Source organism: Numenius arquata, chromosome 6, assembly GCF_964106895.1.
Source record: "Numenius arquata chromosome 6, bNumArq3.hap1.1, whole genome shotgun sequence".
In the NCBI taxonomy this organism is placed as follows: domain Eukaryota; kingdom Metazoa; phylum Chordata; class Aves; order Charadriiformes; family Scolopacidae; genus Numenius; species Numenius arquata.
Window position 1 is genome coordinate 53,051,657 of NC_133581.1, and position 27,025 is coordinate 53,078,681.

The 27,025-nt window shown below is 36.5% G+C and overlaps 1 protein-coding gene across 2 annotated transcripts in view; it reads right to left on the bottom strand.

Moving 5' to 3' along the window:
- The window catches only part of PRKD1 (protein kinase D1), a 131,148-nt gene that overhangs the window by 27,251 nt on the left and 76,872 nt on the right, over window positions 1-27,025 (bottom strand). For both annotated transcript variants that reach the window (XM_074148529.1, XM_074148528.1), the window contains exons 3-6: window positions 17,320-17,451; window positions 16,474-16,634; window positions 3,150-3,360; window positions 1,454-1,531 (exon numbers count right to left, since the gene is read on the bottom strand). In XM_074148529.1, the coding sequence (XP_074004630.1) occupies window positions 1,454-1,531; window positions 3,150-3,360; window positions 16,474-16,634; window positions 17,320-17,451 (582 nt within the window). The remainder of the gene's footprint in view (window positions 1-1,453; window positions 1,532-3,149; window positions 3,361-16,473; window positions 16,635-17,319; window positions 17,452-27,025) is intronic.

Consider the following 27,025-nt stretch of genomic DNA (forward strand, 5'->3'; position numbering starts at 1 on the left):
AAGAGAGAACTTCAAGGAGTAATTCACAAACAAATGTAAATTTTGTTCATTTGGTCCAGCTGTCCGGAAACAGGGTTTGCCTTCCTGTCTTCTCTTAGCACATTTGATCAATTCTGTCTTGCACTCCTCTCTAAAACTGCACCTATGCAGGAAAAAATTTATCATTTATAAGCGGATTTAGTTACTTTCTCTGACTGCAAATCTCAGGGAAAACTCCGTGTTTTATCAATGGAACTAATGCATAATGGTGTATGTTTAGCTCTTGGATTTGAAAATCAAGCTATAAACTCCCATAAGGATTGTTACCTGCACTCCTGAAGAAATACTTATGGGACGGTTAATGGTTAAGTGAGCTATAAATGGTGTAAAGATTTAATAATAGTAATGACTCCAAGAGTCCAGTCTGGGGTGCATTAGAGAGGAACATGCAGTAGGAATACAACATCAACCTTCCAGAAAATCATGCAACTTATCACATTTCAAGTTGGATACTCTGCATCTGAAATATTTTTGTCCACACTAATTGCCAATAAACAGAAAAACCTTGTAGTAACACAGTCGCACTACTATGAGAAACACCATGAAAAATATTAGTTAACATTCCTAATTTTGGAAATTCTTGATAACTCTTCAATAAAGTAGATCACCAATTTAAGGTCTGAATAAGGATATCTAATAAGGTAATACTTTATTAACCTCAGAAACAGTTTAGGCTGACAACTTAACGTGGTAATATGCATTAGAAACTGAACACTTTACCACGCTTCTCATTCCTTTATCACATAGAAAAGTGACATTTCCAAGGCAATCAACAACTCATCTACAACCACCCTTTTTTTCTCCAGTACCGTCTGTCAAACCTACCCATACATTCCTATGCTTGACATAAAACCGTCAGCACACGTACGGGAAAATCGGCAGATATTCAAGCCTTTATTTCTGGCAACTGATACGATTAATTTTATACCAACAGTAAGAGGTGGAATTTTTTCCTGGAGGGCCTTCCCAATTCTTCCAGGTATACTTTCCCTCCTCAGGAAGATTATTGTAGGAAAACACCACTTTTTTCCCCCCTAGATTAAAAAAATTAATTTTTTGCTTGTATCTGACAGGTGAATGCCAACTTCTCGTGCATGCAGCTTTTTGCTTTACTCCGGTATTCTGCATTCAACAGGCCATGATCACCTGGCTCTTTTGCTGCTGCCACCACCCCTGTGGCACAGCTGAGCCTGTCTGTCAGTGCCACCTATTTTGAAGGCACACGCTTAGAGCTGGTGGCATATGAACCACTTGTAGGGTTCCTCCCACACTTTGTCTTTGATGTACAACAGAAATATCGCAGAGGAAAGGCCACTCCCAAGCAATGGAAAACTGTGTCTTTGTACACATCACAGTTTTACCTTTTTATTTAACCAATGGTTTAAACAGTGACAGAAACACTAAGGCAACTTACCTCCATTAATGGCAACTTCCCCCAGGCAGTTATTTGGCACTTTAGGAGCACAGCGTTTATGACAGTTGAACCTACAGTCTGTTAAGAAAAAAAGGGATACAGTAAAATTATTTCTCTTTTTCTGTGACACAATTATATTTTTTCCTGCTATCGAGACCATAAATGTTGAGCCTTATCATTTCACTAGTACAAATTTAGCATGTCCACAGAGCATTCCTTAGCCTGGCTGCATGCCACCTCCCTGTGGGTGGGACAGGATGAAAATGCTGGAAGATGCAGCTGAAGCACATGCTCAACCCATCTAGGGGAGCGACTGGGAGACCCGTCTGCTTGGCTGCAAAACCAGAGCTGTTTTTCCAGTGAAAGCAGCAGACTGGGCTGCAGTATACCCCACTGCAGCTTATGTGACTGACTGCAAATCAAATGGTGAAGATTGAAAATCGAAACAGCAGAACCCGAGCCAACAACTGTAAGCGAGAAAATATTTGCTCTTTTCATCGCAAAGCAACTTCTTTCAGACATCTTTCAGTGGAGGGTTCCTTCAATACTTTCCTTATTTTCTAGATATTTTTATTTCACCCTACCTTTACTTTTTTTCCTACCTGTAACTAGCACTTTATTAGATGTCATCTTAACTGTTTTCTTTTGGCTTACAGAACACATTTTACATAAACTAGGAGCCATAACTTATTAACACACCTGGAAAAGCAAAGACTAAGGAAGGAAGAAATATACTAAGGATGTCTATATCCTTATAATTATTTAACTTCAGATTAATCCAAAAACCAACTGAGATACAGCAGTGCTAAACTGTAGGTAAATATATTTTTTTTAATCAGGTTAATATTTACTTATGTCACTGGGATTCAAAATGACCTGAAACAGGTGATGCCTTCACTGAGATTTTGCTCTAGTTAAATTCACATCAGAATCGCATCTTAATTTAAATGAATGCAACTTTGAATTTTTGCAGGATGTTAGTTCAAAGAAGCAACACAAAGTATGCTGATTAAGTCTATGATAGTTATGTTTGTTTTAATGCGATTTTAAGGATCTGTTAGCTGATGTTATCTAACACCATAGCATGCACAATGCTTTGTATTTATGGGCACTCCGGCTGGCTATGGTGAGCCACTAGTCTAGGCTACAGTCCAAGCGGCTTGACTCACTTTGGCACCTGCTGAGGTACACCACGGTGAGACCTGACAGCACATTAGTCACACTGAAAAAAAGTTGGTTTACATTCTCATATAAGTTCATATTATTTTATTTCCATTATAACTCTCCCAAAACCCTGAACTGCTGAGACTCAGGCACATGCATCAATTCAAGCATAAGACTTTCCAGATTGAAAACAATGAAGATAAGAATACAGTCCTTTGTGTTAGCTACTCTGCTGTAACTGCTTGTGAGCACACGCTCACCTAGTGCCAAATACAAGATATTTTACACCTCAATGAAAAAGATGCGAGCTACTGCAGGTATACCACAGGGCAAGAATGAACACAGCCAGCTCCTGCAGAACAGCAATTACTGCAATTTTGATTCCAGCTTAATACAATGTAATTGTACGTGTGCCTACACCTAGGCAGTTCGGTGAAGAAATCATGAGTAAGGCTACATAGTAACTACTCAAATGCTAATTTACCAATTTTATTATGCTTAGCTTTTATGTTCCTAAAGGGCGTTCACTTACCTTTGCACTGCAAACCCTGTCTAAAAAGCCCTTTGAGAAGCTTCTTACAGTACTGGCAAACTGTTGGCCGTGTGTAAGAGTGGATGACAAAAGTGTGAGGCACTTTAACCTTGGACATTAAGATCTTGTCTAGCTGAATAGGTCGTCCAATGTAGGACTGTGAATTTGATCTCTTCTCTCGACCAGTGAATGATTCTGATGGTGTCTTTTGCTGTGAAATACACAAAAATAACATTTGATAACATAGTCATGATGTATTTTTACATTCATTTTTAAAATATTTTCATATTCACATATACTCACCTCGAGAACAGTGTCATATGCCATAAAAAGTAATTAACAGAACATGCAACATACCCTCTTCTCAGACTGCTTTTGAAAAATTGGAATGGTATCAAACAATATCTTTGCCAACACTACTATCATATATTTCACATTGTGGCTGAAACAGGTTTTCATTTAAAAAAAAAAATTAATCAAAATTAAAATATTCACTAAAGATTTCTCAGAAAAGTATTTTGGGTTCTGATAAAATCATAAGCCATTTTTACCTCTCTTATTTTCTGTTTTATATCAAAGGTAACTTTGAAAGGCTGTATTTTTTGTATAAACATTAAGAAAATTATTACCTTATTCTATGTGCGTGCAGGTTTTTGATTGAAAACAGATTAGTATTTTCCATCCCCTTCATTTATAATTTTTGCTATCACTAAATTTACCACATTTAGATTATGCACAATAGATCACAATAGGTATTTAAGTGCATATACAAAAATATGTATGAAGACACACAGTCTAACGTACCGAATCAAAAGAATTCCTGAAAGAAACAAGTTACCTTATTTTCTCTATTAAATTCAGTTAGATGCAAATATGCTAATTACCCCAGAAAACAAATGACCCAGAAAACTGCCTTCTCCTAAGAATTGCCCCTGAGAAACAACCAAAGTATATCCATAGCTAACATGGAAAGGAGAAAAAAGTGACAAGATGCAGTGACAAGATTTAAAACTCAGCTTCTTCTTGCCATCATCTGCAAATAATCTGATAACTGAAGGCTAGAAAATGAGTCATTCCCCAGTGAGTCTGCACTGTTCAAAAAGCTGTAGTAGCTGAAACTTCAGATTAGACTAACTTGAAAAACTATTGTTTCAAACTGATAATGTTATAGGAAAGTCTGCATTTGAGAAGGCTGATTGATTATAATTTCCTGGCCACCAAAATATAAAAATACATTTCTGTATGCTTCTGTCTAAGAATTTGGAGTAAAGAGGAATTTGAAAGTCATTTTGATGGCAGAAGAAGCTAAGGAGGTCCAGGCTTTGCCTTCATAGTGTAGTTAAAAAAAAAAAAAAAAAGTTTCTTCCTTCTAAAGGTCAGATAGGTTTCTTACTGTGAAGACCAACATTTTTCTTTTGATTATACTGCATAACTATCTGTCTTTGCAAAGACGCACACACAATAGATTTGTTGAACATCAGAGCTACCCTGCTAATTGACAACAATGCCAACATCACATGCTTATCCACTGTATAAATGCAGTCTGGTCAAATTAAGGAGAAATAGGCAAAATACATTGTATGAGCCAGGTACACGTGGTCACCATAAACAAACTAGATTGAAACAAATATAAGAAAGCATCTGTCTTTTCTTCATCACAAATAATAGTGGAAAAAGTATGAGTACATACTTTGATATTATGTGTTTACTTCCTGAGTTTTAGATCTTCATGCTCTGTAAAGTACTTATGCGAATGAAAAAACCTCAAACCAGTCTCAATTTACTTAATATTTGTTAGTTAGCAATACTGCTTGCCTAACGTTTCCAAGGCAGACTGCATTAAGTCTTATGAAGTCAACACAAGCAGGGCTTTGGAAGGGAGGGAGGAAGCCCAGCAGGAAGGAAGAGCAAGCCCACACGTATGGCACAAACTGCATTGCTCAGCTCCTGCAAACTACCTGCAAATGGCAGCCCGCACTGTGCGTGGACAGCACAAAGCTCACACGAGGAGCCAGAAATAGCAATGCAGTCCTCTCAGTCGTACGTGTAGGACAGAGACAATTTTGGCCCAGAATGATGCTACTTCAGTCTTTGTGCAGCGCCTTACAAGTTGCACCCTCAGCCCTATGCTGTGGTCAGGTACTTAGCTCTGGATTTGCTCTTCAGTGTTCACAAAAAGAACAGTTATATATGTGACATACTAAATTTTAATATAAGCATTTTCTTTTTGAAGAAAGCAATTCTTTAACGGTTTGCCTTAATTCTAACCACTACCCGCAAGACATTAGTCACAACACTTCGCTGTCTTTGTCTTGAATATGGACATTTGGTGGACTTTTCACATGTAGTGACACTATTCTCTTAAAATTTACTTTAATTGAGGAGTAAGATTTTCTAAGGGGAAAGAATTCTATTGTTTGCTTTCATTATGTCACTGCAACAAATTAGTATTTCAGTTTACTGTTCTTACCACTAGACCTATTTCTTGACAATCTTACTCGTCTGAAGTACAAGTGACCCAAATACCTCCTAACAGTATGATCTCTCTTAGGACCCTCTGTAATACCATCTAAACTAAATCTACTTTGTATCGTCATTCTTTGCTTTCGTTTTCCGAATTATTGCCAAATCAAAAATTATTTTGGCAACTGAATACTGCTAAAAGATTTTAAAAGGTTCAAATTACTTATACCTAGTTAACCTCATGCTCAAAGCATTTTAGAAGGCTGGTGTGGCCCAGTTTTCCTCACCAAATGCTTTGCGGGTCTTAGAAACATCAGTAACATTGGTGAAATGTACTGAGACTAATCTCAGGCACCTACATGATTAACAGAGAGAGACAGGCTTTGCTACTGCTCTGACCACTGAGATGCACTGCCTAGATCATGTTTGATCAAGTCTCAGGTGTGGTACAGTACAAGTGTGGGACAAATTATTTGCTACATTTTTTGCTTTTTCAGTTTGATGGCAAGTTTTTCCAGTTTTAGTGTGCCAGTATATGCTTCTGAGAAAAAGGGAATTCTGTGTGCTCTACTTTGACTCAATCATTTCTGAAAGATAACTCAGCAACAGTTATAACTCATCATACCATCAGCTTTGATCAAATATCGAGATACCATTAATAAAGCTTTGGTACTGTTGTTTATTAAATTTGTTTCTCAAAATTTCTATCAGTCAATGCACAGTTACAATTTTTTGAAGGATTTACTTCCAGTCTCACTTCACATTTTTATGATCGACTATGTTTTTTCTAGCAATTTAGAAGCGTTCTCTACAGTTCAAGGGGTAATGGATACTAAACAAAATATTTACGTTTTTGGAAGACCTACTGCTGAATGTCAGTCTTCAAGACTGGTCCCTACTTTACTTTTTTAACGTGATATTAATATTCAAACTGCTGCTTATATTAAAAATAATATACTGATTATTAATAACAAGCTCAACAACAAACAAACACAATTTCACCACGCTTACCTCAAGACGAGTGAAAGGAAATAGGTAGGCCTAAACTCACTCAAAAAAATTGTTTGTAGAAAATATCTGCCAGCTTCTTCTAGTTACATAAGAAGTATTTCTACTTTTCTTTGCCATTCTGCAAGTACCGGGCTGCTATGCAATAGCAGCGTAGCACACTGTCTAACACACCAGCAATTCTTAATTTACAGTGGCTTCAGGTCAAGTAAGAGGTAAAGTTGAGTTTCACCTTCTGCCATATACTAGAAAAGACATCAGCAGTCCTGGATCCGATCTGTGCGTGCCCAGGCCTGATATAATGGACTCATAGTCCCTTCCCTGTTCCAGCCAGAGACGGGTGACCCTCAGCTCCTGCTCAGAGGTAGCAAAGTGAAGGGAAGCTCGTAACAGAGAACTCATGGCAGCAGCAACCAGAGCATCACCCCACACCCCTCTGATGACTGACTGATTAGTCGGAGGAATACCTCCTCCCTCTGATGACTGACTGATTAGTCGGAGGAATACCTCCTCCCTCTTGTCAATGATGAGCTTCTCCTCCTAGTAACTTTCAAAACTCCTGTCAATATCCCTCAACTTTAACTTCCAGCACTCCCAGCATCAGAGAAATGCCACAATTTAAAGTCCCTGAAAGAAAAGGAAACCAGGAACTATGCTATTTTCACTGCAAAAGCAAGAATCTCTTCCACAAAGCACCTTCTTCTTTAGCCGGTGTGCCTGGTTTGTTAGAAAGATAAATTAGTTTTTCCTGGTAGTCAGCCAGACTACTGACTCAGCAAATCTGGAAACTTCCCAGGAAATGATTGCTTAACTGGATTACACCATGGAAACTAACAGCCTGCGTGGCTCCAAACACTAACCAGCCCTTTAGAACAATCATCTCAGCAAGGTAATCTATACTTTAACAGCTCAAAATATGATTTTCCAATTGACAACAAACATAAAGAAACATGCAGAGATTTAACTGTGTCGATGTGCAACCAAACCAGTGACGCTGATCGCATCCAGAGACTTCAATTCAATTATGCCTTAAATTATGAAAACATCCAATAGAATCCAGTATTTGGTTACTCTTTCATTTTGAAAAAAAGTTGGGGTTTTTTTTATTCCAAGAAGGAAGAGGTGCCAACCTTTTCCCCAAGGTGGGGCATTCTGCATGACTTACTAGCTGATGCCGTGCTCTTCCTCCTTATTCAATTTCTTTGAATTCTTGGATTATATTGAAGCTACTCATGGTTTATCTGTTGAGCTTTGCTAAAAGCTATTCAAGGGCACAAGAAGTTTGTCTACAGTAGCCAGAAGCACAGTCTTTCTGCAGAACGCTGTCATGGCAGGAAGGAGACAGTCCTCCATATAACTGCTACCCAAAGGTAAAATCCCTCAGCAGATCTCTCCGTCTGCATTTTTACTTTGTCCAAATACAGTTAAGAAACTGAAGTAAATACTGATTCCCTGCCAATGGATTCAGCTGTTCTTATTACCTGGGTGAGCATGGCTCTGTTCTAGCACCACATCTATACCTCCCAGGCACAGAAATCAAAGGGACTTTTTGGGAGATGCTGAAGGGACTAACAGGAAGCAATAAAAGCTGACTGACTGGATGCAGAGTTGGCCTCTTGGGAACAAAGACAAGGACTAGCCCTGCAATCCAACTGCACAGGCTCGCCTAAAACATAAAACAGACTGCTCTTTGTCTGACTTCTTTTAAAAGGTTTCAACAGTCCTACTAAAAATTTCCCAGGGATTCTGACAAAACTGTACCGAACAGCTTCATGTTCTAGAAGAGTCAGAAAAGAAATACCTCAGTTTTGACATTTGATCATCTTACTTTAAATCATGCTTGCAGAAACACATTCAAGTCAATAAACTTCACTCAGAAGAGAACAGGCTACACATCCTATACTCTCCTAAATATATAATTTTTCAAAATTGTTCACAAATAAGTGCTTACTGTTTGCAGGCTCAATATCTAAAAACTATTGTGACATTACTCCTGTGCTTTACGCTGAGATACTCAATTTAAAACAACACAGGTACTCCTACAATTTTGAAATGCTCGCCTTAACGAAAGAAACAAACTGTCACGAGATAATTATTTTTTTATTTACTTGGACAACTGAGAAAATTGATGTATATTTTAAAAAACCAAGCAGCAATAACTGTCCACAAGAAGTTTCATTTTCAATGTTGAAGCATACTTGTTGAAACATGCATTTCCTTCCCATATTGAAAGCAGAGGATAAAGCCTTAATATGTTCATCTACAATTTCTTCACAGGAAGCTACTGTCAAATGAGGTGCTAGATATCTATGTAACCACAGGAACTACTATGTGTTTAATGCAATGCAAATGTTGACTTTCTTTTACAAATTAAACTATGTGACTGTAATTAAGTGAATTCAAGGAAACAAATCTTCAGTTAAATGTACTGAAATACCACACTTAGAATGCAATCAACTGTGTTGTCTTTCGAGGCTTCTTGCACTCTTCTCTTTAAGTCAAGTGTATGAATTAATCCTACAAGCACCATAGTTAGATAGCTATGGTCTGAAAAACACTTGAGTGTTACATGTGTAAACACATCAAAGAACTGACTTCAGTACAAGATGTTAATATTAAACTATCCACAGATGGAAATTATTATGTACCCTGTTCCTCCACTCAGACATCAATACCAGCAAACACTGGTTTGAATGCTCTGTCTGTAACCTGCCTTGTTTTGTAAAGTAACAAGAGAAGATTACTGGGTTTCAGCAGTCATTGCCTGACTACACTAACTTCTCAGAGTCAGGGATTTCCCAAAACAAAAGCTCTTTGCTGGCAAAGGATTTGCTAGTGACAGCAGGCATAGTAGGGCTTGTATAGCACAAAGCTTTTTTTCCTGCATCTTACAGACACAAGTCCCTTCAAAAAAATTAGGTTTAGTTTGATCTTCTATTATGTGCTTCATAATTTTAAGTATAATAATTTTAAGTAATAAATTATTTTCTTGCACTACTAGAATGCCCACATCATAAGCCAGTCTCAGCAGCTCAGTTCTTCCTACTGCATAGAACTAATAAAAAAGAAAAAAAAAGGCATGTACCATGATACGAAGGTGGCATAGTCAAGTTATAGTTCAAGACAAAACCCTTCAGGGAATCTTTGTATAATTCTGGTTCACACTATCACATATTAATACAGCTTTTCTTTTTTCTTTTAAATGTCTGTGTAAATACATCCCATTTGACACTGCCTCCATACAACCCGTACCAAATCAGGGATAACCAGTAGACCTTTGGGCTTAACCACAGCCACTGTTTTGGAAAAAAAAATGGCACTGGACAGAGGAGGTCTAGACAAACCAGCTTAGCAAGATTTGTCTAAAGGGAAGAGAGTCTGGGGGCAGCAGGATGTTACCAATGCACAAAACCAAGCTTATATATTAGAAAGTAAAGCACCATTGAACATGTTTGGGCCAGGCAAGCGGAGATAAAAGCTTGCACTTATTGCCTCTATTCCTCAAAATACAAATCACACTTCGGGATCTTGTACCATTTCAGAAGACCCAGCACTAACATGAATGATGTTCCAGAGATGCTATAGAGAAGCAAAATTTGTTCTGCAGGGTTTGCCACTTCTTGTATTTTCAGTATGTGCAAACCCATGTGTTAGTACTTAGAAACTACAAAAAACTGTGTACCTTTGTTTAGATGTACCATACACTCCTTAAGAATTCCTACTGCCACAGTTGCAGAGCACCTACAAGTCCTCAGTTAAAGCAGCAGTGACTTCTACAAAAGATCATAAGCGGACCAGTGTTATTATTGTACGTCTTTCCTAAAAACAAAATAGGGGATCTTAACAGCAGGTGGCAATTACCGGAGAAGAAGAACCTGAACCTCTCTCCTCTTCTAAGCTGAAGAATTAAATATCCATAAAACCTCTCCAAGGGATCAAAACCAAGTTTCATTCAAAAACATCAGCAGACATGGCACATATGAAATTTCAGAACATGTATATCTTAAGATGCTTACCACTTTCTCTTCTATCTATCTTCCTAGATATTTGGAAAATATTAGGTGCAAAACTGATGCAATATTTAACACTTTCCTAAATATACATCTTTTAACTTAAAATAAGCAGCTTGAGCATCTTTTAGATCTCATCTAGCTGTGATGAACTTCCAAAACAGTCATATTTGGGCAAATTGGACCAGAAAAGCTCTAATACAGTTTGAGTCAGTCACAAGAAATTCAGTCCTACCGTATTTAATGCATGGCAGCTAGTGCATGAACTACTATTATTTTATGGCACAGCAGTATAAAAAGTAAGCCATTCCAAATTTATTTTCTGTATCCTACAGTGTTTTAATTCAGGGTTCAGTTGGACTTTGAATGCATAGACATGTGATGCTTTAACAAAAAAGGGAATTACATTTTCTATAACATTTTCTAATTGTTTTTATTGAGTTGGTTTTTACCTTTAATGTTTTAATATTTCAAATAATTGTAAAAAAGCAAGAAAGCTTAAAAAATGACACCTAAAAAATTGTGGAATTAACTTAGATTTCTATTTAAGTATTTAATTTTCAGTGACAGATTCACTGAGTTCTTGATTCTCAGTTCTGTTCAGCGCATGAACCTAGACTCACCTGGTGAATCTGGCAATAAATCAATGTAAACATTACTTAGGATCGGTTTTGTTTACAGCTTATATTTTACGCTTTTATTAATTCTAAATATCATCTAGATTTTGGACCTCACAAAATTTCCAGGGGCGCTCCCCAAAATAGCATAGGGTTTTTTATTAAAGAAATGAGCACACTGGAAGTAAGTTCCCATAGGACAGACACAAATGTACAATGTACAGCACTGGAGTATGGAAGGATAACTTGAGGGTGACACGAATACAACATAACTATGAGTGGCATTAATTCAGAGTTAACTTGAGTGTCTTTCTTCAAGAGTAAATATTACTTTTGCCTCCAAGAAACTTTGGTCTAATGAACACTACTCTAGCCATTGAAAAAAGGACTCCTACTAATTACAACTGGCTCAAGGCATAAAGCTGCACTCAGCTGTAATACCCTAGCTCTTCTTTAACCCTTTCCTCAAGGGGTCCTTTTTTCCAGTCCAGTGAGTTGGGGAGGAATATGAGGCTCTATAGGAACTGGGACTGGGAAAAGGAAATGTGTCTTCTAAGTGTGGAAAACAAAGGCTTCGTAGAGTGGGAATTTTTGAGTCACTGGAAACAAGGACTCCTTATCTCAGTGGAATAAGAGAAAAGAACAGCTGTATTAAGAGCTGGGTGTAAGTGAAGAAAGTGAAGAAAATTCCCACCCAGAGACTCTACTGTCCTAGTCCTGCAAAATCATTCTTCTATATATAGCTGAGAAGCCTCAAGCCACCTCTGCTTACAGTAAATCTACAGAGGCAGGCAACACCTGGTGCTTTGCATTCTGTCAGTTATACATAATTTTTTTTTTTAACTAAAATTTTAAAAAGTTATTTAAAATTATTTCGTAAAATATAATTCCCGATTCTTCATCAAAAAGCAAGGATAATATAATAACTCTGTAATACTCCACTTTCCCATGCCCCATAAGACACAGCATTCCTATTTTAAATGCAAAGCTCAGTTAGGCTTTTTCTGAGAAATCACTTCCAACGTGTCTATAAAATTACCTTAACACATCAACATTCATTGCTTCCAGAAGAATGAGTAAAACTTACCAAAATAATGAAAACATATATAAAAATAAATAGAAATAAAATTCTAATGTGTCATATAAATGCATTTTAAAGTAAAAACAGATGGTTAACATTTTTTTTTTTTTTTTTTACAAAAGAAACAATTTTGGTTTTTCTCCAAGCACTTTTATTTTTTCATTACTACTTTTAATTACTGTTCATTTAGGGTAACCCATCATCGTCAAGATTGATGGATTCATCATTTTTCCGATAGTTTTATTCTAAGTATGTACTATCTTAGACATTACAAAAACCCTAATTTATATATGCTTGTTTGTATTGTTTTATGGGTATTCTGTGGAGTTGTAATCCTGGGGCACATTATGATTCTTAGGGACACTAAGAATATATGTGGTTTAGGAAGAAATAAAGTTATTTCTTTTGAAAATATAGTTGTTTGGCCATGATAATCTTCATGTCAGTATAACAAAATATTCCTCAGATTAACTATGCAGTACTTCTAAAAAGGAAAACATTTGCAAAGCCTGTTCTTCTCTGGCTCCATCTCAAATATATGCTGCAAGGAACAGATGCCAACATTTCATAGTTTCAAAAACTTTTGAAACTTTAAACAAGAAACAAACCTATTTGGAAAAATCCATATCGAAAGGCAAAGAGAAGAACCTTTGACATGATATACACATTAAAATAAAAATAATTTTTCTCATTTAGACTTTATACTCTTTTTATATATCTGTAACTTAGTTGTACACTGTTCATGTCTATTTCCACAGAAATACAGAATCCTTGACTGCTTTTTTAATGAAACCATATTCTGGGAAAAAAGCTACAACACTGCATTATGGTATTAGAAGTTTATTGCTGGTGAGCACTTAAAGGTCAGGTTCGTTCAGCTTAAAATAAAATGTTTACTTTCTACATTACTCCACCAAATTCCCAATGTTCTGAAAGTGAAGTTAAAATTTTCTTCCCATGTGTTACTACCAGTAAAAAAGGGCTTTGGTCCAACCAATAACTTCTATCATGCCTAAGAGATGGAAAAAACCACTTTTGTATTAAATACTTTAATGTTAGCTAATTTTACTGTTTCATGTAAGAATTATGACCTTCACTTTGGAATCCAGACTTTGGAGTTTGCACTGGATATACTCTTTCTAAAAGAAAAATAAATGTTCTTGAGTTCTAAAAATCATAAAATCTAATCTGATTAAATTCCTGCATTTCTTCCCATTGACACTGATAATCATAAAAGCGATGTTCCTGATAGTAGCATAGGGAATACAGCAAATACAGTACATACCTCATAGCCAGGGCTGACAGGAGACTGAGAAAGGAAGTTGAAAAGAAGAAAAAACAGAATCAAGAAATAAGGGCGGGGTGGGGGGAGGCAGGGGGGAAGACAGAAAATAATGATACTTTAGAAGCAAGCATGAATATGTGATTATTTTATACTTTCATTCTATGTTTTAGAATAGAATGCAAAAGAATTGCATTTGAGCTATGGCAGGTGAAAATCTGGGTTACACAGCATCCTCCTAGTTCTACATGTTTTCAGCATTTCTGTTTGATGAGTTTTACACTACTAAATTAAGAATCAAAAGAATGAATATTGCCCAAATTTTATTCTTTGGAGGTAGATTTTTAAAGCTGCACTTAAATGTAGCCTCCAGTCAATTTCCAGCTCAAATGAAATGCTTTATTGGCAAATGAAAACATTTATACCCAAACTGAAACTGTCCGGGTGTGGTGGTTCGCTATGAAACAATAATTAAAGTACCCTTTGCAGGATTCCACATTATTCTGTCTAATTGATTTTTCGAATGCCTTAATTTCATAAGTTAGGGCATAACTTCTTCGCTTCATAAGTGGCATTTTTCCAGAAACCAGACTTACAAGCTAAATTTAACCCTGTGAGCTAAAGTTGGCTTCTTTCTGGTCCACACAATATGTAGAAAAAGGTTCTGAAATTGTAACTTAGTTAATAATTCCATCTGTGAAAGATCTCCAGGAACTCCTCTCTCAACTGCTCTAACTCTAAGTAGCAAATAGGGGTAAAAATAACATTTATTTTAGTCCTATTTAAAGAATTGACAGATATCTGATTGAATTCAGTGGTCCCAAACAGAGTTCGTATTTTGTTACCAGTGATTTAAGCGCTATGCCAATACGAATAACAAATGATACGATTTTGTGAAGAAGGATGATGTTTTTTAGTATATTTACATAGACTGTAGAAAAATGAAACACATTCCAAAGTGCATGCTTTGATTGGTACCACAGCATAAACTGCTATAAAACTTATCTCACAAGTACTGCGGAAGAGTGGAGTCCAAAGGACAGATATGATACAAGAGAACTGACAAAGCTTATGCACACTTAAAAAACAAAAGAGGAAAAAAACTGAAATACATTCTGTGCAAAAAAACCCAAAACAAAAGACATACAGAAGCCATATGTGACAGCACTTATAAAAATCTGGTAAATGATACTGTGATTTCCCGAAATAAAAGTGAAATCGGAAAGCTATTTCATTTCTCTAGGCTAATGCCCATCCCTGCACCTACTGTAAACATATTTTCTTTGTGCGTGCACATGTCTGTGCGCATGTGTGATGTTCTGAATCATCAGCGTGGGTACACTGATGATTACAAGTTCTTAGAGAAGTATAGCCTGCAGTATCTGAATTTTATTGCATTTCTTTAATGGCAATTTTACTATTTTCAACAGTTTCAAAATATGTAGCTTTGCAAAACAGGTATTTCATACAAGAATGTGTCAGCAAACCAGAAAGTCATATAGCTAAAAATGTTTTCAAACTGAATTTTTTTGCTATCTTGTAACTGTACAGTGCATTGAATATTTATAGAGAGTAGACCAGGATGCTCACTCACACAATTTTTCTAACCAAAATTCCAGAAACAATTCAGAAATAGGGCCAGCCTTCCTCAAAATTTTCTGTCTTGGTCTGAATAAGTCAGCCTTTCTGAAAAAAACGACTAAGAATTAAGAATAATCTACCAAGATTTGTTGCTGCAGTTTTTGCAGAACTTAAGCACCTTACTCATTTATGCAGCTTTTCAATTAAAAATACAGATTCATAATGTTAACCTTAATTTCCAAGTAGCTTGGCTAATGATAATCAGTAGCATAAGTACATAATTATGGTTCATAGACGGTACTGCATATGACACCAGGTCTACATCATTTGCAATAGTGTCCTTTTAGTATGTCAAGTTTATTAAGTTTAATATTCTAATTGAGAGGAAAACATGATAATTGTTGTGTGTACTTATAAATTCTTTCCTCTCTTTTAAACCTTAAGGTTTTCAAAACTTTCACTTAGGAGTGGATTAATTTACACACAGTGTAAATTCTTAACTATTCAAGTATATTATGACCATGAGTGTTAAAAGGAAAAAATATGCCAAAGATAAAAAAATACGTATCACTCTAATTTACCCTAGTCATTACATTTTGTTCTCAGAATAGTTGTTTTCATGATGAAAAACTACTATATTAATGCATATACAAGTATATTTACATGTGCCTCTGTGTAAACTGTACATCTACATCCACATCTACACACATCTATACAGATACACACATACATTCACCACAAAGATCGGTTGAAGGAAATAATGGAGATTTCTCTCATTTTCTTCTGAACACTTAGAAATATGCTAAATACCCAGGCTCCAACTAATTAACTATAGCCTTGACTGTGACATACTCAGTATGATACCGTGGTGTTTGGGTCACAGTGTTCTCCTGAGGATAAATCTTTCCTATATCATAAACCAATGGATATAATGGTCCGATAGAGAAGAAATTCAACTTCTAGTTCTAGAGAAGACACCCTCCAAGATGCAACTACTCACATTAGTGTGGGTGGCAGTTTCAGACCTTTGAAATAACCTAATTCTTGACAAAGGGAGGAGACTCCTGGGAGTGTCAGAAATGACACATACCTTAAACCCACATACCTTAGGCTGGTGACCTCCCTTTTACATCAAGATGCCTCTTCTCACAGCAACGCTTTATGATTCACATATCACCCCCTCCTCTGTAATCTATAACAGGCAAAGCCAGATCCTATAGCACTAAATGTCATTGTTTCTTATCAGCAATGCCCTGGCCTCTAGAGCTAGGGAACCCCATACCAGAAGGGCTTCATCCGGCACGCTGGGAGAGGGCTCTGCAGAAACTGTCCGAACAGTGCTGAGTCCTGTTAGGGAAACGTTCGACAGGCGCCTTTTCCGTACACCACTGCAGTTGTTAGGGATTTTAAATGCACATCTTTTATGGTAATTTAGACCGCATCCTGAAAAGAGAAATTTAAAACCATCTGATTACAGTTTATTACTGGAAAAAACAAAGAACTTGTGAGGTTTTTTTAAAACACCACCCTTATTTTTGATTAAACTTTTTTCCTCTAACTCTGCAGGTTTAGTTCTTATACTCTACAATTTTTTAGAGAGAAATTCTTATGATCTCTGAATAGTTGTATCTATAACCAGTGTTTTTTCTTTGGTACTTCAAAAATCTACGGTCTCCAAGTGCAAGAAATTTCTGTGATCCACATTTGGGAGGTAAGGAAGTCTTTCATTGGACATGGTACATTCCATTGGATACAGTCTGCCAGGAGTCAAATCGTTGTGGCAAAATGGGAAAAGATAGCTACTACAACCTCATATGGACTGACAGTAATTTCAATTAAGTGATCTGAATTAACGTGATATAGAACTAGATACATATACAAAATACATATAAGACCAATTTTTTGCACTTCGGGTTACAGAGCCATATTTAGGAGGTCTCAGAGCAGTCAAAAGGATTAGTTCCTTAATCAATTAATTATTTTGATAGTTCTTACTGTCTCTACCTACTGTAATTTTTTTTTTTCTAATGCCTAACTAATTTAGAAGCAGCATCAGAGACAACACGTGTTAAGTGGAATGGACCAGTCTCTTCCGGAGACTGAAAAATCACATCTCACTGCAGCTTACCTTCACATTTGAGTCCCTGACGTACCAGCCCCCACAGCATTTCTCCACAATGGTCACAGAAGGCTGGCGCTCGATACGAATGAACAAAAAGAGCATGGGGTCGGATCTGAAAGTCTTCAAATGTAGCAGAAGCTGCAACAATAAGATCATCCAGGAAACGAGCAAAAATTAGTGACATAAGTAATATGCTTCATTTACGTGGTACTTCATCACAGAACAAAGGAAAAACACCTCTTTGGTCACTATGATGATGAACTTTGAATTTTCTATTGGTTGTTATACTATATTTTGAAGATAAAAAGATTGAGGATATACCATCAAACAATAGTATATATAATAGTATATATATAATGACCATTGGGAAAAGAATAAAGCTGCTTTTACAAACTTGCAGCAATAATTTCTCTGATAATATTTTTCCAATAAAACACAGGAGAATAATAGCATATCAAATATTTATCAGAAATGGGCAGAGTTCAATCAAATGTTGGAAATTCTTCAACATACTCTTTTACAGACTGTAAAGGTCTACATACAAAAGATAAACTGAATACACACAGTAAAGAAACACAGGCTTTTTCAGATAAGTAAAGAAAAATGTATCAAAAATGGGTCATTTCAGCTGACCATTTGGTATATTGTATTCAGGAGCCTGTGTTGGTATCGGTGAACTGATCGCTCAAGTAGAGTTTAAAAAGAAAACATGTAATTATACACCCAGTCAAAAACCTTGCAGAGCAGTCTGGAAGACTGCTGCACATTTCCTGAAGTATAAACGCTTTCAAAGGGTTGTGAGCTTCCAACTAGAGTTAACAGTTGCAAAAGTTACAGGGGCTAGTTAAAGGCACTAATGTAAACTATAAAAATAAACAAGGAAAGTGTTTTAAGAACTATTTAGTACACAGATGCAGCCAGTACAACAATAGTTTTTAAAATCTACTTTAATAATAATTATTCTTTTTCTTATTAAATGTGCTAAACATATCAGACAGTATCATGAAAAATAATCTGTCAAATGTTATTGAACATTAAGCATGTATGCAAACATTTGATCTTGCTCAGGCTGCCATTTAAACAGGTGATTTAAGTTTGTGCTTGCTCTTCACAGATATCAATATGAATAAACCAGGTCTGTAGCCACTTAATAGAAACACTTTGTCTCTCAACAGAAATACATTCCTGATTTGCAATTGAGAGGAAAGAAAACATTTTTTTTTAATGGCTCAGTTCAAATGAATTCCTAAAAAATCCAAATACCCTTAGTCCCTGGCTTGTTCCTTGTGTATTAATGAAAAGAGGACCAAAAATTTGCAACCAATCAAGAAAAAATTTTTAACTAATTAGAACAGGATAGCAATAAAGACCTATGCCCTGGACTTAGTTCCTTCTGTGCACAAAACTGCTACTCTTAGGAAAAACTTTTCCAACAACGTCCACAGAAAAACATGTTTCTAGTCTCAACCAACTTCCAATCTAGGAACTTTTAACAGAGGTATTTGGAATACCATAATAAAAGTAGGATCCAATGACTCCCATGATATCAAACCTCCTTTTTTTAATGTTTATTAAAACAATCCAAATCACTTAAGAGTTTGTTTACTTCAGGATTCCATTTTCTTTTCCCAGAATTATTCTGTTCCTAGTTTTCATAATAAACCATGTTAAAAGGCCTACTTAATTCATAAAATTAGGACTTCATAAAACAGTTATAACATCCTGAATCTGAAACAAAACAATGTTAGGCCAGCCATTTTTTTCAGCCCAAAGGGCTTCCAAACACATGAGGATAGTTGTTCAAGTACATTATTTTTCTATTTTTTTTCCAGTCTACCACGGTCAAGTGCACTACTGTTAAGGCAATGCTCACTCTGCAATGGCAATGCTGTTCTTGGTATACTAGAAAACACAACTCATCAGAACACATTTTAGATGTTGAACAGAATTCTTGTGATTTTACTTTGGATAGGACTTATCAGCTTCCAACAGAACTGCAATATATGCTTCTTTGCTATTGTGTTTACTTTAAATTTGCACATAAGAAATATAAAACCAAAAAGCTTACTAAAACAGGATACTCAGTGAGCATTCATTTCTCCCCAAGGAAGAAGACAAGGAAATACACTACCATAAGACCCTCAGACATGATAGCCATGAATTTTGATAACACGTGAATTTTAGAAATGCAAACTTTCTGTTTATAAAAAAAAGACTTTCCTGAGGTCATTTCTAAAAGTATACAAGTTATAATCAAAGCACTATTAAGATACGAGTGATGTGTAACACAAAAATAGTGTAAGTCTCAATGTAGCAAAGGATTTAAGTATATATATAAGCTTAGGTAGGTATTCAAATAAATAGGTATAAAGTTATGCATGTATTTAAACTATTTTGAGTAAATGACATTTGGCAAATTGGAAGACTGCAGAGGAATTTTACATGAATTTGCTAGGGTGTGGGAGTGTTCAAATAGTATGAACAGTGCAGTAAAAACACAACTAATCTTAGAAAAAGCTGTAACAATTTAGTCTAGCTTGATTTACATAATAGATTAAAATATTTTAATATAGATTTATATTAAAAGACTAGTTTTTGTGAAAAGTAAATAGCAATATATCTCTGTAGAGGCAAATCTAAAAGTAAAACCTCCCACAAGCAGTTTTGCCTTGGGATTTGATCATTTGGCTCTCTTCCTGTGTCCTGAATTCAGTTTCATCTGAAGCTGTTAAGTGGATGGAAAATATTTTGTTGTTGAGTGTCACACTCTCAACTCCATTTTTGTTGTACTGGTCTCTGCCTGCCCCCCACCGCCCCTTCACAAATGTTGAAGAAATAATTGATATCCTTTCCATTACAGCCGTAACTGAACCTTCCAGTCTCCCTGCAAATTAATTAATGGGTTATCATGGCTCATGATCTTGTAATAAAAAATGTTTCTACTCTCAAGGAAAAAAAAAAAAGTGCTGTTATTATATCTTTTGTTTAGTTCATGTTACAAATCTATGTGATATTAAATAAATACTACACTTACCAGTAATAAAATTAATGCAATTTTAGGGAGGCAGAAATCAAACACAAAGAAACCTCCCAAAGTACGACACTTGAAGTTTTACCACTTATTATAGACACACATGCAGTATTACATACTTACTTTTTTTTATTTAAATGTCCTTCAGTTTAAATGTCCTAAAATTTCTTGTACAGTACACATTGCAAAATAGAGATGATCAAATTTTAAAGAAATTGCCTTTCAATGGAAGCTTAAATTTGCCTAAGCATTTAATTGATTACTAAATTAACGTTGGGGTTTTTTTCCTTTACAGAAAATTAAATTGGCTGAGCTGAATTACAGCTGGATTTAAATAGCTCTGCAGCGGGTCAGGCTGTCGTTTTCATGGTGAACTCACTCTCCTGTATCTGCTGTATCTGCTACAACAGCAGATATGCATTGGAGTTAAAACTCAGCAGGGATGAGCTGACTGCAAAACTGTTCACCTACCATGAACTGTGAGAATAAGCGTCCACCTGACCTGAAGGGTCCTGAAAGTTATGGTTAGAAGCTGCAGAAACCAAAGACAAAGCATGGAATGGCAGGAAACAATTTCAGGGAACAGCTAAGGACTGACAGATCCAATCTTTGTACAGGGTTTTGGGGCTTGAATACAAGATAGCGTAGACCAGCATCCCAACAAATCACAACTAGAGGATTTACTCCACAGCTTAAAGACACTCTTAGGCACCACCCATAGAGAAGGCCAGCAACAAACTGAACTCAACAACAAACTACAAGCTAAGAACACCAATCTGTTGGTTGAAAAGGTAACTGAGGCAAAGTTCTAGGATGCTTCCACCATTATCAAAAAATCCATACCAATGGTAAAGATAAGCAGTGATAAATACCATTCTTATTCTACATTTCAGCCCTCCTGGCTGAATAACTGGAACTTATCATATCATTTTAAATAATGGTATATTTAAAAAGCCATATCATTTTATACTGACATGATAAATATTCAAAAATAAAAGGCAGGGAGGAAAAACACATTTTGTCTTAAGAAAGCTTTAAATCTGGCAACTACTGCAGAATACAGAAGTAAGAAGAATACAAAGCATCATTCTTTCTCCATCTTTTGAAACTGTTTTGGCAATGTTCCACTCTGTCGAAAGGCATGGAAGTGTTTTAGGTTTTAATTTTTAAGGTAAAAAGAGTGTTTTTCTAGGCTTCAGATTTACGTGTTCTCATCACACTCTGCAGACAGCATTCTGTTTTCTTGTCTCATGAAATGATGTTATTTCAGAACACTATTCACTGAAACTAGTGTGTTGTTAGAACTTGATCCGGAAGAACCATGTTAACCAGCAAAATTACACAAATCTTTAATCTGTATAAACATGGACAATTCATATTTTTTATTCTGCCACCTGCATGGCATAGTTGACTTTCTATGGCTAAACCTAGCACAGCTTAAATTTTCAGGCCATGTAATTCCAGAAGCAGTCATATATGAATAAGGTTCTTCTTTTAAACTTCCTCCATCATCTTGTAGTTCATAACTTTTTTAAATTACACATCTAGAAAGGCTTTCCTATAGTCACTAACAATCAAAGTTTTAACTTGCAGAATATTCACTGAAAAATAAAAAAAGCCCTGCTGATGAAGAGAAAGATTTTTTTTTTTTTTAATTAAATGGAGACCTTTATTATTAACTAAACAACTTATGTCATGTCAGGCTATCCTTTTGCTTTGATGGAGCACTGATGCTGTGAAGGCAACTTTCTGGCCACATGTAAAATTGTGCAGTAAAAAAAGAAGGGGTTCCAAATATGCCTACAACCATATCCTGAAAAACTTACTATTCTGCAAAAAGTCTGCAATATTATGTTCTTAATATGATACTGTTACACTGTTAACTCTCAGGCTAACTTGTCATCATCTATTTAAGCATTCCTAGTATCACCAAAACACAGACATTGAAACTACAACAGTTTTGACAAGACTATTTCATCAAGTCTGTTAATGACTTGGCTGTTAATGGCTAGTACTCCTTATTCTGGGCTCAGGAGCAGATCTATCATTCAGCACAGCTGGAAATGAGAACAAGAAGCCATTACAACTCACAGAGGTAAGGTCTTGCTTTCAGAAAGAGGCAAATGATTTACTGATCGTTTTGAGTTCCAAGTCCAAAAGGGCTTTGAACTATTAGCAGAGGTGAGATCCTGCTATTATGAGCAACAGAGCTTCACATAATGGGAGCTGTCATCGAGCGGCCACGCCTCTCATAGCATAAGAAACCACCAACCACATGATCAGCAGTACCTTGCAGCTATGGAAAGCAGACATTCTCCGGCTACCCTCTCCAATTTGGAATGCCTTTAAGAGTAATGTATCCTGTTGACTTCCCGCAGGCACTCATAACAGAGTCCTTCCCTACAACAACTGCTGGCATTCATCACATGGGGGTAATGGCTTCAAGCTGGAAGAGGGTAGATTTAGGAAGAAATTTTTCACTATGAGGGTGGTGAGACACTGGAACAGGTTTCCCAGGGAAGTTGAGGATGCCCCGTCCTGGAGGTGTTCAAGTCCAGGCTGGATGGGGTTTTGAGCAACCCAGTCTAGTGGGAAGTGTCTCTGCCCATGGCAGGGGGGTTGGAACAAGATGATCTTTAAGATCCCGTTCAACCTAAACCATTCTACAACTCTATGATTCCCTGGCCAGCAGATACCTCCTTACTGGGAGGGACAGTGGGGAGCTAACAAATGTAAGGCTGGGAAGGGAGCAGATGAGGCAGCTTGGGGAGCATTCAAGTAAGGTAAAAGCTCTGATCTCCTTGGTTCTTAAATAAACCCCAGTATCCAGATTCACTATAGGTTGCTGCTTACATTGTCTCACCCAGGGCATGAGATTTAAGCAACAAACTGTAGGAGATAATAAACCATTTGCAATTATTTGTCCAGTGCTAGCTCAGACTTTTATGGAGAGTTTTATTAAAAGATTAACATTTATGAGTCAACATGTTTGATTCATCTGTACATTCTGAATTTTTAAAGTTCAATTTTAATGTACTTCTATTCATTTGACAATGATTCCACAATTTCAAACCTACAAACTATACAGCACAGTAGGTTTTCTATTCATTTGGAATCCCAGCACAGAATTCTTTCTTTATGAATTTACCATTTTTCACCCAAGTGGGAAAACCAGCAATATCTTTATTCATGGATTCAGGCCCTGTTAATCATAAAATTACACTGCAGAGGTATTAATTTAGTATAGGAAAACAAAATTAACTACTCCACAAGTTTACTGTAGCTATTGATGCTGTGTTCAAAATCAACTCTGACTACTGGCAATAAGAGGCAGCTCCAAATTAAAAATAAAGCCTCCTGCTCCTTTTCTGGGCTCACACTGATCTAAATTATTATAATAAGGTAAACACTACATGTCTTTTACATCTTTATTTCCTCTGACTTTGTTTTGTAAGTTCTTCACAGCTTTTCCCTGAGGCTTCCTAGAAAAAAATAATCAAGTGATGGATTATATGGTCAGTGTCAGAATTATACACCTCAAAAACTATAGGTGTTCAAAAAGAATTAGTAGCACTTGTAAAACTTATCCAATTCCTTCAATTTTCTTTCAAAAAAGGCTATGAAAATTGTTTGTTATAGGGTGAATAAATGCTGATGGCTAAAAATATAATGGAAGTAAAAATACAACGTCATGCTGAATTCACTAAGGAACCTTTGTGTACATTAAACTATTTTTAACACTCTTTAACGTGAACAATCTGCACAAGTTTAGATATCTCTTAAAATTATGCTAAGAATTCATAAATATATATCCTTATATACAGAATATACACAGGTTGGGGGTGGTGTTTGCATGGCATCATCAGATGTCCATGGGCCCTGATGAGATACACCCAGAAGTGATGAGGGATCCTGCTGATGTCATTGCAAGGCCACTTTCCACAATCTTTGAACAATCATGGTGATTGGGAGAAGTGCCCAAAGACTGGAGGAACGCAAATGTCACTTCGACCTTCAAGAAGGGCAAGAAGGAGGACTCGGGGAACTACAGACCAGTCAGCTTCACCTCAATTCCTGGGAAGGTGACAAAACAAGTAATCACAGAATCACGGAATCACAGAATGATGTAGGGTTGGAAGGGACCTCTGGAGATCATCTAGTGCAACCCCCTGCCAAAGCAGGTCCACCTAGAGCAGGTTGCACAGGAACGTGTCCAGGTGGGTTTTGAATGTCTCCAGAGAAGGAGACTCTACCACCTCTCTGGGCAGCCTGTTCCAGTGCTCTGTAACCCTCAAAGTAAAGAAGTTCCTCCTCATGTTTAGACGGAATTTCTTATGTTCAAGTTTGTGCCCATTTCCTCTTGTCCTGTCACTGGGCACCACTGAAAAAACACTGGCCCCATCCTCTTGACACCCACTCTTTAAGTATTTATAGGTATAATCCTGGAAATATATGACTACTTCTGGAATATGCTTTAGTGGCTGCCTGACTGATAATGCTTTCTTCAGGTCTCAGTTCTTTTATCTGGGAACACCAGAGACAATTAACAGAAGCATGACTGTATACAACCACTGCATTTTCTCAGCCCCACTCCAATCTTTCTAGGATAACACTAGAAAAGGGAGAAGGGAACGTAAAAATGCTACGTAAATGCAAAATTTGCACATGAAATGCCCAAGACGACTTAACCTGGAAGAAAGAAATGAATTATTGCTCTGAATTGTGGTTGATTTTTTAAAATGGATTACAACAATTCAAGAATGACTCATCAGGGAAACATCTCCAGTGCCTGGCCAAGTAGATCTGAAGGTCAAAAAGATAAGCATAATGTTTAGAGAATATATCACTGCTTCACTGAAGATAACAGAAGTGTTATACTGACTTAATAAGTTTACTCAGGATTTTACCCATGCACATAAATAAATGGGATTGAAATGAACATTGGGAAACGGTGGTACTAATATTCCTCACTTGACATTCTGTGTTCAGTTTCTGTGAGACCAACCCCAAAAAAAGTATGGTAACAGAGAATAAACACCGGAGGAATGGAAGACACCTCCATATAAGGAGACATTAAAAGACTGGAATTGTTTCATTTGAAGAGGAAATGAGTAAGAGTTTGCTGGATTCAAGAAGAGGAGGAAGCCAAAAAACCAAACCAGGAAACAAACATAACCCCCATAACCTTCTGCACCAACAAACTACAGTGATAGGAGTCTTCATGTCCTAAGAAGAACGCAAGCTCCCCGAAGTTCCTTTTAGGAAACAAGTTACACCTTAACTAGGTTAACAGAAACATTCTTGGGGCCTCTTTAAGAGCCAGAATGAGCCAGATTTCAGTCAGAATGACATTGTCTCCAGGCCTGAGTCACACCACCATCCAGATATAAAAAACAGCAGACTGCAACCTGTGGCAGTTCCTGACTCTCTTCCTCCTTATTTTCCATTTCAAATTGTTATATTCCCCAAGGGAAGGAGGTTTGCTTGTTTGTGCTCAGACCTGCTTTAGCTACAAGCCTCAAGCACTTCCTAAAAGAAGATGTGTATCTTACCATAAAGGGTTGCAAACTTCATTTATTGGAAATAAACATGAGACACTGTTGTTTCTAAACACCAAAGCCAGCTGTCAGCCAATGAAAGTAAATTTGATGAGTTTAACAGTGATATTGAAAGACATTTTTTTACGTAAGCCATATTTAATTTGAAACTTGCTGGAGCAATGAGTTATTGAGACCATGAATTCAGAGACTGAAAAAGCAGAAAGATTCACCAAACAGTAGGTTTTTTCTTGACGTATATCCAAGCAGTGTAGAATACACTGTTGACAGGTTAACAACAAAACTTGTCTAATTGGCAAGTCATTCCAAGTGGGCTACCTTTTATTTTTCAATTATGCTCCTCTCTGAATCATTTACAGCTACTCTGCATTCAAGACTCACTACTATCGATTAACAAATACCACAATACAAAGGTTTGGTCAAGCACGTATTGGTCAAAGAAACTGTCAAACATAACAAATAAAAACCTATAAGACAAATCAAAGAGTTTTCTGTTTAGCCTAAGCAAGCCTTGTTCCTCATTACATGTTGTTGTTAGTGAAAATGAAGTGGGAGACGTAGTTATTTGAGGGAAGAGAATGGAGTCTGAGGAAAAGAGAAATCTTCAAGTTTTGGCAGTTTTATGATTAGAATCCGTGTTAGTAGTAGAAACAACTGAGAGAATATGAAGAACTGAGAAAAGGAGAAAGAAAATTCAATTGAAGTTTCCATATTCACATAATCAAGAAATAAGATTTAAATTTTTTGAAAAAGATGAAAAATTATTTTTCTAAAATACAACTTTAGGTGAATCTATAGCAGTGGTCTCCAAAGTAGGGTACACACACTCCTGAGTGTGCACAAGACAATCTATTAGGGTGTAGGAAGAAAATATTGGAACTTCAGCAACAAATGTAAGTTGTAAATAAGTAAAGATACATAAATTGGGGGTGTATGCTTAAAAATGTTTAGTGATGGGGTGCACAATAAAAAGCTGGAGACCGCTGATCTATAGGACTTTGCCACTCTACCTTTAAGAAAAGCTCAAGTGCTATTAAAGACACATCCTGTGAAACAATTCATAGCCATGTCCAAGTTTCACACACCATAGAATAAGAAAGGACTAAATAGATTAAATTGGTTT